The sequence below is a fragment of the Hyla sarda genome, chromosome 1, assembly GCF_029499605.1.
Source record: "Hyla sarda isolate aHylSar1 chromosome 1, aHylSar1.hap1, whole genome shotgun sequence".
In the NCBI taxonomy this organism is placed as follows: Eukaryota; Metazoa; Chordata; class Amphibia; order Anura; family Hylidae; genus Hyla; species Hyla sarda.
The window spans coordinates 445,433,142-445,449,067 of NC_079189.1; the positions used below are offsets into that span (position 1 = coordinate 445,433,142).

Below are 15,926 nucleotides of genomic sequence, written 5' to 3' on the forward strand. Positions count from 1 at the left end.
CCTCAAGGGATGCTGCATCCGCAAGAGACAGAGTAGTGGACTTGGACAGACAGGAGACCGGAGGATCAACCGTAGGGGGTGCTGACCACTTGGAGACTAGGTCCTGAGGAAAGGGAAACAGAGCTTGAACCTTCTTGGTTCCCTGAAATCTCCTTCCGGGTGTTTTCAAGCCAAGTGCAACAAGGTGTCAAATTCTGCATGAGAACTGAAAGCCTTGGGAGTTAGCCGAGAGCAGCGAAAAGAGACTTCCGGATCAGGATCCGAAGTTCTGGGGTCCTCCAGCTGTAAAGTGTCCCTGGTGGCTGATACTAATCAGTCCACCATTTCGGATCTTGAAGGGTAGTCCTCATGATCAGAGGCGGAATCAGACCCGTCATCCGCTACTTCCCTTGGGGAATGGGAACCTGCAGAGGCAGCTTTGGACTGAGGTGAGAGAGACCCAGCACAAGGGGACAGGGACATAGAGCGATGACCCAGAGAACGGCCCGTGGATAGGGGGCACTGCCAGTGAGTCGGGGAAGAGGAGAGAGACCAGCAGGAAAAGTGACTACCCCGGGTGTGCTCCGGAGAGGAGCCTGAAGTAATGACTTTAGAGCGATGTGAGCACGGAGGAAAAGAGAGTCAAGGGATACAGAGAGAGATTCCCTGGGTGAATCCCGCAGAGAAGACCGCTCCAAGGCAGAGGCCACAGATTTGGAGACCCTAGCCAATTCGGAAATCGACTGGGTAAGGGAAGATACCCATTTTGGCAGAAGGACGGGCCCCACGCATTCCGAGGGAACATCGGGGGATACAGAAACAGATGGCATGGCTAGCTTGGAGGAGCAGGCAGAGCAGGTGGACTCAGTAGAAACACCAGGTATTTTGGACTTCAAGCCCACACAGGCATAGTAGGTGACCAGGGCCGTCGCCTGGGCCTGGGGTCGGACATAGCTAGTAGCCAGAGAGTCAGAAAAAAGGAAAAAAAACATGGAGCAATCTCACCGGGTCTGTGTCCCGCTGCCGGGATGGAAGAAGGCGGCTGAGGAAACCAGGAGCAGCTTTGTGTGCACAGAGCAGGTAGAAGAGGGGAGGAGCTAGCAGCCCCATAGCTGGCCTCCTCCCAGAACAGCCCTTATTGGATGAGAATGACCCCCCAAGCGCCGGACTATAGGCTGATTGCAGAAGTCAGCGGAGCTCCGCCACACGCGGCGAGAAGCTCCGCCCCCAGCCACCATGATAAGGGCGCGGCCGGCAACACGGCCACCAGCACCGGTGAGGGGAAGGATGGCAGAGCTGGGGTGTCTGGGGATCTGTGGCACAATAAGTACAGGGAGCTGCCGCAAAGGCGGCGGCTGCCCTGAGACAGAACGGACAGGTGAGATTACCAGTTGGAGTCCAGACCCCATTAAAGATCGGGCCAATGACGCCTTAATTTTCCCCGTAGAGGAACGGCATATCCTCAAACCACAAGAGCCAGTCCACAAGTTTCTGAGCTAATATTATCCCCTTAAGTGCTGTGCCGGAAGGGAGGAGGGAGAAACATACTCACCCGCGGACTCCATCTTCATATACTCACATAGACGGCTTCAACCAGCTTATGGCCGTGCTGCATCATACCAGGCTAAGATAGCGGGGAGAGCAGGGGCAGTGGGGGACCCGGACCCAGGGTACAACCTCCAGGCACTGGCTGTTGGCGAGAAGGGGTTAACAGTACATACTCTATGTCTGTGCCCCTTTGTCGCATATGGGGGAACAGGTAGCGCCATGCTCCTGAACCCACACCTGAAAAAGGGAAATAAAAGGGAGATTAAAAAAAAACCTAAACATCCCTTACTAGAAAATAATAAAAGACCTGAGTCTTGCCTCCTACTGGCACTAGCTAAAACTGATTACCTCACTTCCAGTGGGCGGATATATCCTGCCAGGGAGGAGCCAACTTTTTTTTCCTAGTGTCAGGGCCTCCTAGTGGCAAGAGCACATACCCATCAGTAAGGTGTCCCCCAATGAAGAGCGACCAAGAAATGACTGATGTCATTACAAAGTAGAATTGGTGGGGAAAAAATAAGCCATCACATTGATTTTTACGTGGAAAATTTAAAGGTTATGACTTTTAAAAGGTAAGGAGGAAAAAACGATAATGCAAAAAGTGAAACACTGAGTCCTTAAGGGGTTAATTTTATATATATATATATATATATATATATATATATATATATATATATATATATATATATATATATATATATATACACACACACACACACACACACACACACATACATATACACAAAAACACAATTAAAGCAACAATTTGCCATACACCTGTACAGAGAGCAAGCCATACAAGGTAAGGGTAGGTTCGTACAGAGTATTTTAGTCAATATTTTTTTATTCAAAACCAGTAGTTTAACTAGTAGTAGCCATAGTGTCACAAGTGGTCTACATACGTTGAAGGACTCTTCGGTTATGTTGAAATCTATAATGTACTTACTTTGCCTTCCTCTCGTGGAATTATAACATTCTCATAACGGGTGCGACACTGCTTGGATGAGCGGTAAATACGACTGCAAGAGTTTACTACATCACTCACTAAATCCCAGTTGGGTGTATGTGCTGGTGACACAACTGAGAGATTCAAAGGGAGCTCCAAAAGTTGTTTTACTGCCTGCAAAGAATGTACAAATAGATGCACAAATAAATGTCGAATACTGATGGGATATACCAATTGATTTGGTTTAAGATAACATTTAACTGGTCTATATGAAATTTTCTATAATAAGCAATATATATAGCATTTTTATTAGACTGAAGGGTTACCACTTCACTACAAATATAAACACACCAAAAACAATGTACACCTATGTTAAATGTGAAAGGTGTTTTGCCTCTTTTCAATGGTACCTCAAGTATGAGAAAGACAATATGGTATTTGTGATTATGAACGTCTCTTTCCCACTTGTAGACATGGCAGAACCTGCCATTAGAGGCCTTGGATAATACTGTGACAAACACAAACCTACCTGCAGTAAAGCCCAGTCCTCGCTAATCAGCCATTCTGGATTGTCAGGCCCCGTCTCCATGACTGGTTTTATCAGAGTTGGCAAAGGTTTGGCAAACTGTGTTTGTTGTTTTAGGAGAATATTCTTCTTCTGCTCTTTGCCTTCTTTGCGTACTTTAAGCGGGTTTGGAGCAGCTCTATCAAACAAAGAACGTGGGGGAACAACTGCTTCGCCATGTCGCATTTTCTTCTTCCTACCAGCAGCTTTTTTTTAGTTATGATATAAAAAAAAAATAATAATTAAAAAAAAAGGTGTGACCTTTGATGGGTTAAGTAAAACAAAATCATAATATAAATTGTGATAATAGCATGCAAAAAAAATATATATATATATATACAATGCAAGTGTCTAACCAAAACAGGACAATAACTGGAAATTAACAAAAATGCACTAAAACTCACCAGCTGGATCTGTTTTATGTCTTTTGCGTTCCTTCCTCACATAAACAGGGGGCAGCTTAGATTCCAGGATAGGGTTGGCATCATACGTCAGACACATAACTGAATCAATATAAATGTCATTCTCATCTTGAGGGGGAGTGGGGGGCGTCCAGATCTGTGCAAAATGAATAGGCAGTGAAACCAATGACTAAACTAAAGACATTTAGTAGGAATTTATCATTGTTCGTAGACTATTTTTGGTTTATTGGTTGTGCTTTGGTGCGTCTGGTCTTTGTTTTGTGTCTTTTGCTGCACCTTTTAGTGGTCTGCAACTTTCTAAAACATGCCCTTATCATTAGCGACATTTGTAAAAATCGCACTCCTGTAAGCACAATGCTTACAAGTCTATGTGGCACGAATTTGGTTTTCCTTGTCCTTAAGAAAGTTTATTAAACCCAGAGGTATGGAACAGTGTCATATCACACTGTTTCATGTTAGTTAATTGACCCTAACCATCCAAACAAAGTAATGTTTAAACTGAGTATTTATTGATTTCTTTACTTTGGTACATTTAAATAAACTGACTATAATAGCGTTGTTTTGATGCAATGATCATATAATCAGTTAATAAATAGTCGACCAGAGAAAAAGATGTTGCGCTCAAATTGATAAATTAATGGAAACATGCTAACACCCAACAATTTTCTACTATGAAATACATTTGCACATGGTGTGATAAGCTGATACACTGGGATGCTTGTGGCCGCTGCCAGCTGGGTATGCTAATGTCACTGCCGACGAGTGAGTGATCTGCTCTCTAGCATAGCTAAGGTACCGTTGCCTTGTTTTACCTGAGGCAGCAGCACTCACTCGCCAGCAAGCTCTCATGTCCTAATAATGTGAAGGTGAAGACATTAACATATTCATGACAAGGCGGGCAGAGTGAGGAATGTTGAGGAAGGGGAGTACGGCAAGCCAGCTACCCACCTCCATTGCACACAGCAGCGCGATAGGATGTCAAACCTACATAACTCTGGCGGAGGACAGGAGTAGGGATACCAAGGCACCAAGGGAGCGGCGGTGGATGAGTCCAGTTTATTGTTTTAGATGCTGGCAGCCCAGGCATAAGGCTACAAAAAATGTCTGCATGGGACTTCTCCATTTAAGTCAGTAAACACTCTTTTTAATGCTGTTCGCCCGCACTATAAGCCAGTACATTGGGTTAATGTGAATGCCTGCGAGTTTCTTTTCAAGGGAGAGGAATATCAGGCACCCAGCTATCACAGTCTAATGAACCCACCCCCCCCCCCCACCACCACCACTACCACCGCCACTGATAGGCTGCTTTGCCCCACTGCACTTCTCCATGCCCTACAGTGATGTATTTTTCCTCTGTCATCATTTATTCTACTATCCCCTGCCCTGTGAAACGTCTATGCCATAGCAATTCCTTTTGATCAAAATGAGTCCTACAGGGTGACACAAACAAAATAAATGAATCAAAGTGAACTTCTATTCCGTGTGGTGAGTTAAATTTCACAGTCAGTTTCTTGCTGTGCCAAACTCATCAACATTGTGCGCCATTTTGATAAATTTGGCACAGGTCAGCACTTTTTTTGCATAAAACACAGTCTACAACAGTCCACAATACACCTACAATGATAAACTCCCCTCATTTAGTTTACATACAATAGAGCTAAATCCATTGACTTTTCCCCCCAATTTATGTAAATAGAGTATCCACTGTATAATAAGGTTACTTTTATTATAGCTCCTTTATCACTTCCTACAAGTTTTTAGATCTCTGCTCGCAGCTACTGACTGTCCTTCACTGCATATATTGCTGATTCATGTGAGGTGTACAGCTCTCAGACTTGTACAGTAGCCATGGCCCTGTGTAATCATCACAAGATCAGGACAGAGTAATTTTTTAAAGAAAAATAAAACCTTTAAATAGCTGTTAGTAGACCTTGTAGAACTTGTAGGAAATCTATGTAAAATTACAAACCAGCAGGAATTTTCATTAAAAGGAAAATATTTTTTTACTCAACGTAAAATCGATTTCTCGTAGCTTTCATTGGGGGACACCTATACTGATGGGTATATGCTCTTGCCACTAGGAGGCGCTGACACTAAGAAAAGCAGTTGGCTCCTCCCTGGCAGGATATACTCGCCCACTGGAAGTGAGGTTAATCAGTTTTGTCACAAAGCAGTAGGAGAAACCAACAAAGAAATATGTCCAAAAGACCCTAGAAAAGAATCCCGGATTAAAAAAAAAAAGAAAAACAATAACCGGACAAAAAATTTACAAACGGGTGGGTGCGGTGTCCCTCAATGAAGGCTACGAGAAAGAGATTTTACGGAGAGTACAAAAAATCTCCTTTTCTTGGTCGCTCTTCATTGGGGGGGCCAGCTATACTGATGGGAAGTACCAAAACAGTCCCCTAGGGTGGGAATAACAACCACTAGCAAAAGGGAATCAGTCCCGAGACCGAACTCACTTGTCTGTACGGCCTGCGGACGAGACCCCAGGCCAGAGAAATCAGAGGCCTAGAAATAGAGCTCCCGGAAGATCCCCCAGCCATGGAGATGGACTCGGCCGCCAAAGGGACCGTCCTTCGCAGGGACTCTACACCTACGGTCCTCATAGAGACCAGAAAAAGTCAACTAAGGAGCCAGAGGGGACGAAACCATCTCGGAAGGAGGTAGGAAATAGACTCTAAGGAACACAGAACCAGACAGAGGACTATGAGATGGAAACCGGCTCTAGAGAGGCCTGGTGCAGAAAATCAAAGATCTGAACATCTGCAGACCCAAAATTCCTATCCTGGAGCCCTCCATGAGCACCTGGGAGCTGACATAGCTCAACAGGTGTAATCCAGATGACCAGAACACCCTTCATTTCGAGAGATCATGGACCCTGTAGGAGAAGATCGAATGGAATAGTGGCCAATAAGAAGCGGAATGTCCAGAAAAGGGGCATCCTGGAACACCAGAGCGGTAGACATGGGAAATGGAGGTTCCTGAGTAACTTATAGAGAGCAATGGAACCTGTAGGAAATGCCCACACCCCATTTCCTAATGGTGCCCCACACCAGGACTGCTGTCACAGATGCAAGAGATAAAGGAGATTTGTGGGGCAGGAAACCTGCAGAGACCATCTGAATGGCATAACAGGTTCAATGAACCCACAGACACACACTTCGTGGAACTTCACATGGAAAGTGAGTCACCGGGATGCAGTGATGGGAGCAGCAGGAAAGGAGGAGGTGACCTGGTGGATTAGAAACCCTGCAGACACAGTCTGGCTATATGGCATAGGGACCATGGCCATACCTGGTCCCGCAGTCAGAACCACACATTGAAAGTTGGTTACCAGCCTTCAGCCGTGAGAACGTCAGACATGCAGAGAGGGACCTGCAAACCAGTATGTGATGCACTGCATAGGGCACATGGAGCAACATGGGTTGACTCACTCCTAACTACACCTCGGCAGTGGAATACCTGAGTGTGAAGTGTATGGTAGTTGACCCGACGTAGCAGTAAATCATGGCTGATCGGATTCCTGAACGCACAGGATCACTCCTTAGAACCCTCCCACAGGAAGTGGGGTACTGGAGAGCGGCCGATCAGGCGACCTGGTGGTGCTGGAGACCATGCAGAAGAAGTCTGGCTGACTGGCATCATCCCTGTGCATTTGCAAGAACCCCCATCCAGAGTCATCCCACACAGAAAGGTAAGGGAAAACACCCCCAAGCTTGTGGCAGCCCAGTGGACAGAATCCCCGTCACCCTGGAAGATCAGGGGAGGTTGAGGAGCCCTGGATTGCATCCCTGTCGCCCTGAAGAGGGTCGATAGGACACGTAGGGTCACTTCTTCGTACACCGCGCCATAGCAGTGGGACCGTAACTCCTGAAGGGCGACCTAGAGGTGTAGGAGACCATGAAGACCACTGTCCAGCTACTGGCACAGGGTCCCCTTGTACCTATAAGGACACCCTTCTGGACTCCTCTGGACATGATTGGAGACCGGGGCGGCAGAAACCGAGCAGACAACAGTCTGGCTTATTAATAGAGAACACTCCAGGCACTGGTGGGGAAGGAGGCCTGGGGCCATGGATAGTATCACCGCCATTATGGGAGATCAGAGGAGGCTAAGGAGCCATGGATTGTATCCCCCTTGCCCTGCACAAAATCACGCCGGGTCACTCCTTCAGACACCACTTGTTAGCAGTGGGGAGCCTTAATTCCAGCCGTGGATGCAGCAGCCATGTAATGAGTGACTGGCGGCAGAGGAAACCACGCAGACAACTGTCTGTGGTATTGGGTCGAGTCCATGTCCACGTGCTTGAAAACCTTGCACTAGAAGTGGGGAGTCCAGCACACTAGCCACATATTCCGAAGATCTATAAGGACTTGTGGGTGAAAATTGATACCACTGTGGTTTCCCAGCACCCTCCTGGGAATAAAGACCACAAAGCGGACACTTGATGTCTAAAGACACAAGAGATTGAAACACCTGGGAAAGGCCCTCAGCTAAGGTCAAGGATGCGGATGCATCTGCAGGGGCATCCCACCGGTGTCTCACCCTGGGGAAGGGGCTGGAATGTGGCTGTGATTGAGGCACATATTTCATGGCAGAAATGCCATGCACAATATCCCTGAGCTGGCGAAGAGGCCTTCATGTTATAAAACAGGGTGGTGGAAGCAAATATTAAAGCGGCTCCCAAAAATAACATTTAATATATGATCCCCAGACCGGAAACCCAGCAAGATTAAACCGGTAAAAAGCAGACATCAAAAGACTACAATAGCTGTCTGCTGCCACAAGGGAAAGCCAAAAAAGGGACCAGAAAGTAGGGGCTGCAATCAACTAAATGACCACAAGAGGGGGGTAAGAACACGGACTGAGAAACTAAACACCCCCGGGAGAGAAAGGCAGAGAACTGCCGACGGAGCGCCCCCGACCCCTGCAGCATGCCCAGTCACTGCTGAGCAGGGAGCAGTGGGGAGATGCCGAAGCCGAATGGCGGGCCCCCATCGTCCAAGCGCTCAGCCTCCAGTCGCTCCGGGAACAAGGTGAGGGAGAGGGGCAGAGCATGAGAGGTGCATAATGGCACCGATGAAAGGAAAGTGAAAGTGCAGGGAGCAAAAAAGGCAGCCATCAGAGGAGCAGAACCGGCTGTCTATATATGTACAGTCCCGCTGTGCGGCGAGTGAATGAGCTGCCGCACAGCCCACCGAGCCCCCAAAACCCGACAGCTCCAATAACAAATGTCAGGGATATCCTCCAACGACAACCCCCAATAATCCTTAGGATTAACCCCATGTCAGGGTAAAAGCGGGGGGTGGGCTGGTGTTGAGGATTGCTGCAGATGGGGCTGCCGGTAGCGTGACCAGGAGGCCACAAGGTAAGCCCAGCACAGCCACGTGTAATTGCAACTGAGGAGCTGGCGCTGGGGAAAAGGGACCTCTGGATGGAGAAACCCTGGAGGAGTACCGAAGGGAAGGGGGAGAAGGGGGGGGATGTTGGACATACTTACCAACTGACTTCATCTTCTCATACTCACCCAAGCTTTTTCAACCAGCTTATGGCCACGCTGCATCATACCAGGCTAAGATAGAGGGGTGAGCAGGGGCAGTGGGGGACCCGAACCCAGGGTACAACCTCCAGGCGCTGGCGAGAAGGGGTTGACAGTATATACTCTATGTCAGTGCCCCTTTGTCATATATATTGACCATGCTCCTGAACCCCCACCTGAAAAAGGGAAACAAAAAGGAGAAAAAAACACAACTAACTAAACAGTCCTTACTAGAAAATAATAAAAAATACCAGGTCTGGGGAGCTCCCAGATCTGTGTCTTGCTTCCTATTGACACTAGCTGAAACTGATTACCTCACTTCCAGTGGGCGGGTATATCCTCCCAAGGAGGAGCAGACTTCTTTTCCTAGCGTCAGTGCCTCCTAGTGGCAAGAGCATATACCCATCAGTATAGGCGTCCCCCAATGAAGAGCAGGTGATCATAAAAGAGCAAAATGACCTCGCAGATGGCGCTGCTGGTTCCGTGGGAATAAACCAAATCCAGAGTAGAATATTGTAAAAGCTTGTGGATTTTATTGCAAATGAATAAAATCAATAAAAGCAATAAAAAGCGATACAAGTTGAGATTACGCGTTTCGGGGGAGCCACCCCCTTCTTCAGATCAGTATGCAGACTATACAAACAGAGATTCTATAAATAGTGGAAAAAAGGGCGCCAAGTACATTAGTGGGAGGAGTCAAGCAAATGACATTCATGTAAAACAGTAGGAAAAAACAAAGAAACAGAACGTAATCACAATATGTCCATCATACGTGGTAACAGTAGGAACCATGTGTTATTAGACAGGGAATTCAGTGTGTAACTTGAAAATAAGACTGCCGATGTTTGGCAGTGTCAGGCCGCACATCCGGGGTCCAGATGTGAGCCAGAGTAACTCTGACAGCGGCCGCGATCTCAGAGCTGATGTGTAATGCGAAGGTCGATCCCTAATTAAAACTAGGGATCGACCGATTATCGGTATGGCCGATATTATCGGCCGATAATCACGATTTTGGGCATTATCGGTATCGGCAATTATCTTGCCGATAAGCCGATAATGCCCCGCCCCCCGCACCGCGACCGCCACCCCCTCGACCCGCCGCACCGCACCTCCGACCCACCGCACCGCGTCGCACCCCCCACCGTGATGCTAGGCGGTATACCGGTATGGATTTTTTCCCATACCGCTATACCGGTCGGGCCCCTCCCCCACCCTCCGAGTGAATAAAAAAATTAAACTTACCCGTAATGGGGGTGGTCCAGGCCATCTTTCCTTCATGTAGTGTCCGGGGGCGTTCCGGGAGGGTGGTCCGGTCCGGGCTGTCCTTCTCCGGCGGGCCTCTTCTCCACTCCGGGCAGGCTCCGGCCTAGTATGCTGCATAGACGCCGCTACGCCGTGACGTCAGGTGCGTCGCTGTGCACGGGCGTCACTGCGCAGCGACGTCTATGCAGCGTACTAGGCCGGAGCCTGCCCGGAGTGGAGAAGTGGCCCGCCGGAGAAGAAGGACAGCCCGGACCGGACCACCCTCCACCCGCAACGCCCCCGGACACTACAGGAACGATGGATGGGCCGGAGCACCTTGGCAGGTAGGGGAGAGAAGCGGGTGGTGGCGGCGGCGGCCTATGGCCCCGCAAAAGCCACTGCAGATCATTGATTTAAAGCGCCCGCTTTAAATCAATGATCTGCAGCGGTGTCGCAGGGGGTTAAATAGCCGATAACTTATACCGAAATATCGGTATAAGTTATCGGCTATCGGCCCTAACCTGCACCGATTATTGGTATCGGTATCGGCCCTAAAAAAACGATATCGGTCGATCCCTAATTAAAACCTTTAAAAAAAAAAGCCTTTAACCTCTTAAGGACCAAGGACGTACCGGTACGTCCTGAGTCCTTTCCCTTTCTATAAGCGGGTCGGGCCCGGCCTCTAACAACAGGCGGGAACCATGGCTAATAGCGCGCGGCAATGATTGCGGTGCCGCGCGCTATTAACCCTTTTGACGCAGCGTTCAAAGTTAAACACCGTGTATAAAGTGAAAGTAAATCACTGCCAGTTAGCTCAGGGGGCTGTTCGGGATGTCCGTGGCGAAATCGGGGCATCCTGAACAGCTCTGGGACACGAGGAGGGCCTCCTACCTTGCCTCCTTGTGTCCGATCGCCGAATGCCTGCTCAGTGCCTGAGATCCAGGCATGAGCAGTCAAGCTGCAGAATCATTGATCGCTGGTTTCCTATGAGAAACCAGTGATCAATGTGAAAGATCAGTGTGTGCAGTGTTATAGCCCTCTATCAACAAGTCTGATCAATACAAAAAAATGAGCCCTCATACCGCCCCATATGCGAAAAAATAAAAAAGTTACAGGGGTCAGAAGATGACAATTTTAAACGTATACATTTTCCTGCATGTAGTTATGATTTTTTTTTAGAAGTAAGACAAAATCAAACCTATAAAAGTAGGGTATCATTTTAATCGTATGGCCCTACAGAAAAAAAGAGAATGTGTAATTTTTACCAAAAAATGCACTGTGTAGAAACAGAAGCCCCCAAAATTACAAAATGGCTTTTTTTCCGTTTTGTTTTTTTTTCGCCGTAGATTTTTGGGTAAAAATGACTGATGTGATTACAAAGTAGAATTGGTAGCGCAAGAAATACGTCATCATATGGATTTTTAGGTGCAAAATTTAAAGAATTATGATTTTTTTAACCCCTTAAGGACAATGGATGTACTCCTACGCCCCCGTTTCCGAGTCCTTAAGGACCAAGGACGTAGGAGTACGTCCAGTCCATTCCCGGCCCCCCGCCGCTAGCCGGAGGGGAGCCGGTGCCCGATGCCTGCTGAAATCGTTCAACAGGCATCGCGGCATATCGCCCAGGGGGGGGTCATTATGCCCTCCCATGTCGGCGATGGCCGCAAATCGCTGGACAATTCAGTCCAGCGATCTACGGCGATTCCGGGTCAATAGGGTCTCCAGTGACCCGGTGACCCGGAATTACTGGCAGAGACGGCCCCCAAACAGCCAGAGCCTGCAGGGTTGAGGTGGCACTGGTGCCACCTCACGATCGCCCTGATTCGTTGGCCGGATTCCCGGCCGACCAATCAGGGCGCCTGCTGCGGGTGTCACTCCCGCACCCGCTCCGCCCCTCTTCCGGAGGACGTGAGCGGGTGCGGGAAGACGACGCCGGGTGCTGGGGACCCCGATACCCGGCGTTAATGTTGGGATCAGGGCCCCAGGAGCGACGGCGGCGGGACTGACCTGCAGCGTCGATCAGCAGCAGCAGGAGGTGAGTGACAGCCTCCTGCTGTTGCTTAGCAACAGCTCCCAGCATGCAAAAAGGGCATGCTGGGAGCTGTAGTTATGCAAAAGGAGGAGGCAGACCACCACAACTCCCAGCATTCCCTTATGGGCATGCTGGGACTTATGGTTTTGCAACAGCTGGAGGCACATTCTTTCTATGGAAAAGTGTACCTTCAGCTGTTGTGTAACTACAACTCCCAGCTTGCACAAACAGCTAAAGTGCATGCTGGGAGTTGTAGTGGTGCATCTGCTGGTTGCATAACTACAACTCCCAGCATGCCTGTTGGCTGTCGGTGACTGCTGAGAGTTGTAGTTTTGCAACAGCTGAAGGCACACTGAGTTAAGTAGCAAACCAGTGTGTCTCCAGCTGTGGCATAACTACAATCCCCAGCATCCCCAGCCAAAGTAGTATGCCTCCCGCTGTTGCATAACTACTACACCCAGCATGCCCTTCCGCTGTCCGTACATGATGGGGATTGTAGCTTTTGCAACAGCTGAAGGCACACTGGTTGCAAAACACTGAGTTTGTTGCCAAACTCGGTGTTTCAAAACCAGTGTGCCTCCAGCTGTTGCAAAACTACAACTCCCAGCATGCACTGAGACCGTACATGCTGGGAGTTGTAGTTTTGCAACAGCTGGATGCCCCCCTCCCCCCCCCCCCAATGTGAATGTACAGGGTGCACTCACATGGGCGGAGGATTACAGTAAGTATCCGGCTGCAAGTTTGAGCTGCGGCAGATTTTCTGCCGCAGCTCAAACTGCCAGCGAGAAACTACTGTGAACCCCCCGCCCGTGCGACTGTACCCTAAAAACACTACACTACACTAACAAACAATAAAATAAAAAGTAAAAAACACTATATATACACACATACCCCTACACAGCCCCCCTCCCCAATAAAAATGAAAAACCTCTGGTACGCCACTGTTTCCAAAACGGAGCCTCCAGCTGTTGCAAAACTACAACTCCCAGCATGCACTTATAGACCCTACATGCTGGGAGTTGTAGTTTTGCAACAGCTGGATGTCCCCCCCCCCCCAATGAGAACGTACAGGGTACACTCACATGGGCGGAGTATTACAGTAAGTATCCGGCTGCAAGTTTGAGCTGCGGCAAATTTTCTGCCGCAGCTCAAACTGCCAGCGAGAAACTACTGTGAACCCCCCGCCCGAGCGACTGTACGCTAAAAACACTACACTAACACAAAATAAAATAAAAAGTAAAAAACACTACATATACACATTCCCCTACACAGGCCCCCTCCCCAATAAAAATTAAAAACGTCTGGTACGCCACTGTTTCCAAAACGGAGCCTCCAGCTGTTGCAAAACAACTACTCCCAGTATTACCAGATAGCCACTGACTGTCCAGGCATGCTGGGAGTTTTACAACAGCTGGAGGCACCCTGTTTGGGAATCACTGGCGTAGAATACCCCTATGTCCACCCCTATGCAAGTCCCTAACTTAGGCCTCAAGTGCGCATGGCGCTCTCACTTTGGAGCCCTGTCGTATTTCAAGGCAACAATTTAGGGTCACATATGGGGTATCGCCGTACTCGGGAGAAATTGTGTTACAAATTATGGGGGGTATTTTCTGCTATTACCCTTTTTAAAAATGTAAAATTTTTGGGAAACCAAGCATTTTAGGTAAAAATTATTATTTTTTTTTTTTACATATGCAAAAGTTGTGAATCACCTGTGGGGTATTAAGGTTCACATTACCCCTTGTTACGTTCCCCGAGGGGTCTAGTTTCCAAAATGGAATGCCATGTGTTTTTTTTTTTTTTTTTGCTGTCCTGGCACCATAGGGGCTTCCTAAATGCGGCATGCCCCCAGAGCAAAATTTGCTTTCAAAAAGCCAAATGTGACTCCTCCTCTTCTGAGACCTGTAGTGCGCCAGCAGAGCACTTCTCACCCCCATATGGGGTGTTTTCTGAATCGGGAGAAATTGGGCTTCAAATTTTGGGGGGTATTTTCTGCTATTATCCTTTTTAAAAATGTAAAATTTTTGGGAAACCAAGCATTTTAGGTCAAACATTTTTTTTTTCTTTTACATATGCAAAAGTCGTGAAACACCTGTAGGGTATTAAGGTTCACTTTACCCCTTGTTACATTCCCCGAGGGGTCTAGTTTCCAAAATGGTATGCCATGTGGGGTTTTTATGCTGTCCTGGCACCATAGGGGCTTCCTAAAGGTGACATGCCCCCCAAAAACCATTTGTCGCTCCTTCTCTTCTGAGCCCTCTACTGCGCTCGCCGAACAATTAACATAGACATATGAGGTATGTTCTTACTCGAGAGAAATTGGGTTTCAAATACAAGTAAACATTTTCTCCTTTCTACCAATTGCAAAAATACAAAAATTGGGTCTACAAGAACATGTGAGTGTAAAAAAATGAAGATTGTGAATTTTCTCCTTCACTTTGCTGCTATTCCTGTGAAACACCTAAAGGGTTAATACACTTATTGAATGTCATTTTGAATACTTTGGGGGTGTAGTTTTTAAAATGGGGTCATTTATGGGGTATTTCTAATATGAAGACCCTTCAAATCCACTTCAAACCTGAACTGGTCCCTGAAAAATAGAGAGTTTGAAAATTTTGTGAAAAATTTCCAAATTGCTGCTGAACTTTGAAGCCCTCTGGTGTCTTCCAAAAGTAAAAACTCATAAATATTATGATGCAAACATAAAGTAGACATATTGTATATGTGAATAAAAAAAAAATTTTGGGGAATATCCATTTTCCTTACAAGCAGAGAGCTTCAAAGTTAGAAAAATGCTAAATTTTCATTTTTTTCATCAAATTTTGGGATTTTTTCACCAAGAAAGGATGCAAGTTACCATAAAATTTTACCACTAAGTTAAAGTAGAATATGTCACGAAAAAACAGTCTCAGAATCAGAATGATAACTAAAAGCATTCCAGAGTTATTAATGTTTAAAGTGACAGTGGTCAGAATTACAAAAAACGCTCTGGTCCTTAAGGTGTAAAATGGCCTGGTCCTTAAGGGGTTAAAGGTAAGGAGGAAAAAATGAAAGTGCAAAAACGGAAAAAACCCTGGTCCTTAAGGGGATAAAGCGTTACGGTCATTAAAAACAACTTTGACATGTCCATCAGAGATGTCAAAAGTGGTTGATCCCACCAGGTCCCCAGCTGGCTGAGAGATCTGTACATTTCTCTGCAGAGACTGCATAGAGAGAATGGTGGGAGAAAACTTGTTATATAATTTAATTTTATCACAAGGCTGCAACAAAACAATGTGAAAAAAGTAAAAGGGTCTGACAACTTTCCAAATGTACTGTACAGAGCTGTGCGAAATTAATAATCTCACCGGCATTATCTCCGTCTCTCCATCTGGTCCATCATAAATGAAGTCCTAATGAAAATAAATAAATATTTTGAGAAAAACAATTGCAGCAATAGAGATTTTAACTTAGATAAAAAAAAGTCAGCAATTTCTATGCTGCTTTCAGTTATACAACCAATAAGTCACACTTATTATGTACTACTTATTCACAGCAATGTTACATGGCAGTATTTCTCCCCAACAAGTGTTGTAAGTTGTAAATGTTAAGAACAAGTTTACACTTTTTTTTAAGTGGTACACCATTGCATTTCTCTACACTGAGCAAGC

General features: G+C 46.9%; 1 protein-coding gene across 7 annotated transcripts in view; it reads right to left on the minus strand.

Annotated features, from left to right (window-relative positions):
* The window catches only part of LOC130283558 (E1A-binding protein p400-like), a 184,641-nt gene that overhangs the window by 47,228 nt on the left and 121,487 nt on the right, over positions 1 to 15,926 (minus strand). For all 7 annotated transcript variants that reach the window (XM_056533179.1, XM_056533174.1, XM_056533178.1 and 4 more), the window contains 4 exons: positions 15,624 to 15,668; positions 3,443 to 3,596; positions 3,003 to 3,244; positions 2,474 to 2,647 (listed from right to left, as the gene is read on the minus strand). In XM_056533179.1, the coding sequence (XP_056389154.1) occupies positions 2,474 to 2,647; positions 3,003 to 3,244; positions 3,443 to 3,596; positions 15,624 to 15,668 (615 nt within the window). The remainder of the gene's footprint in view (positions 1 to 2,473; positions 2,648 to 3,002; positions 3,245 to 3,442; positions 3,597 to 15,623; positions 15,669 to 15,926) is intronic.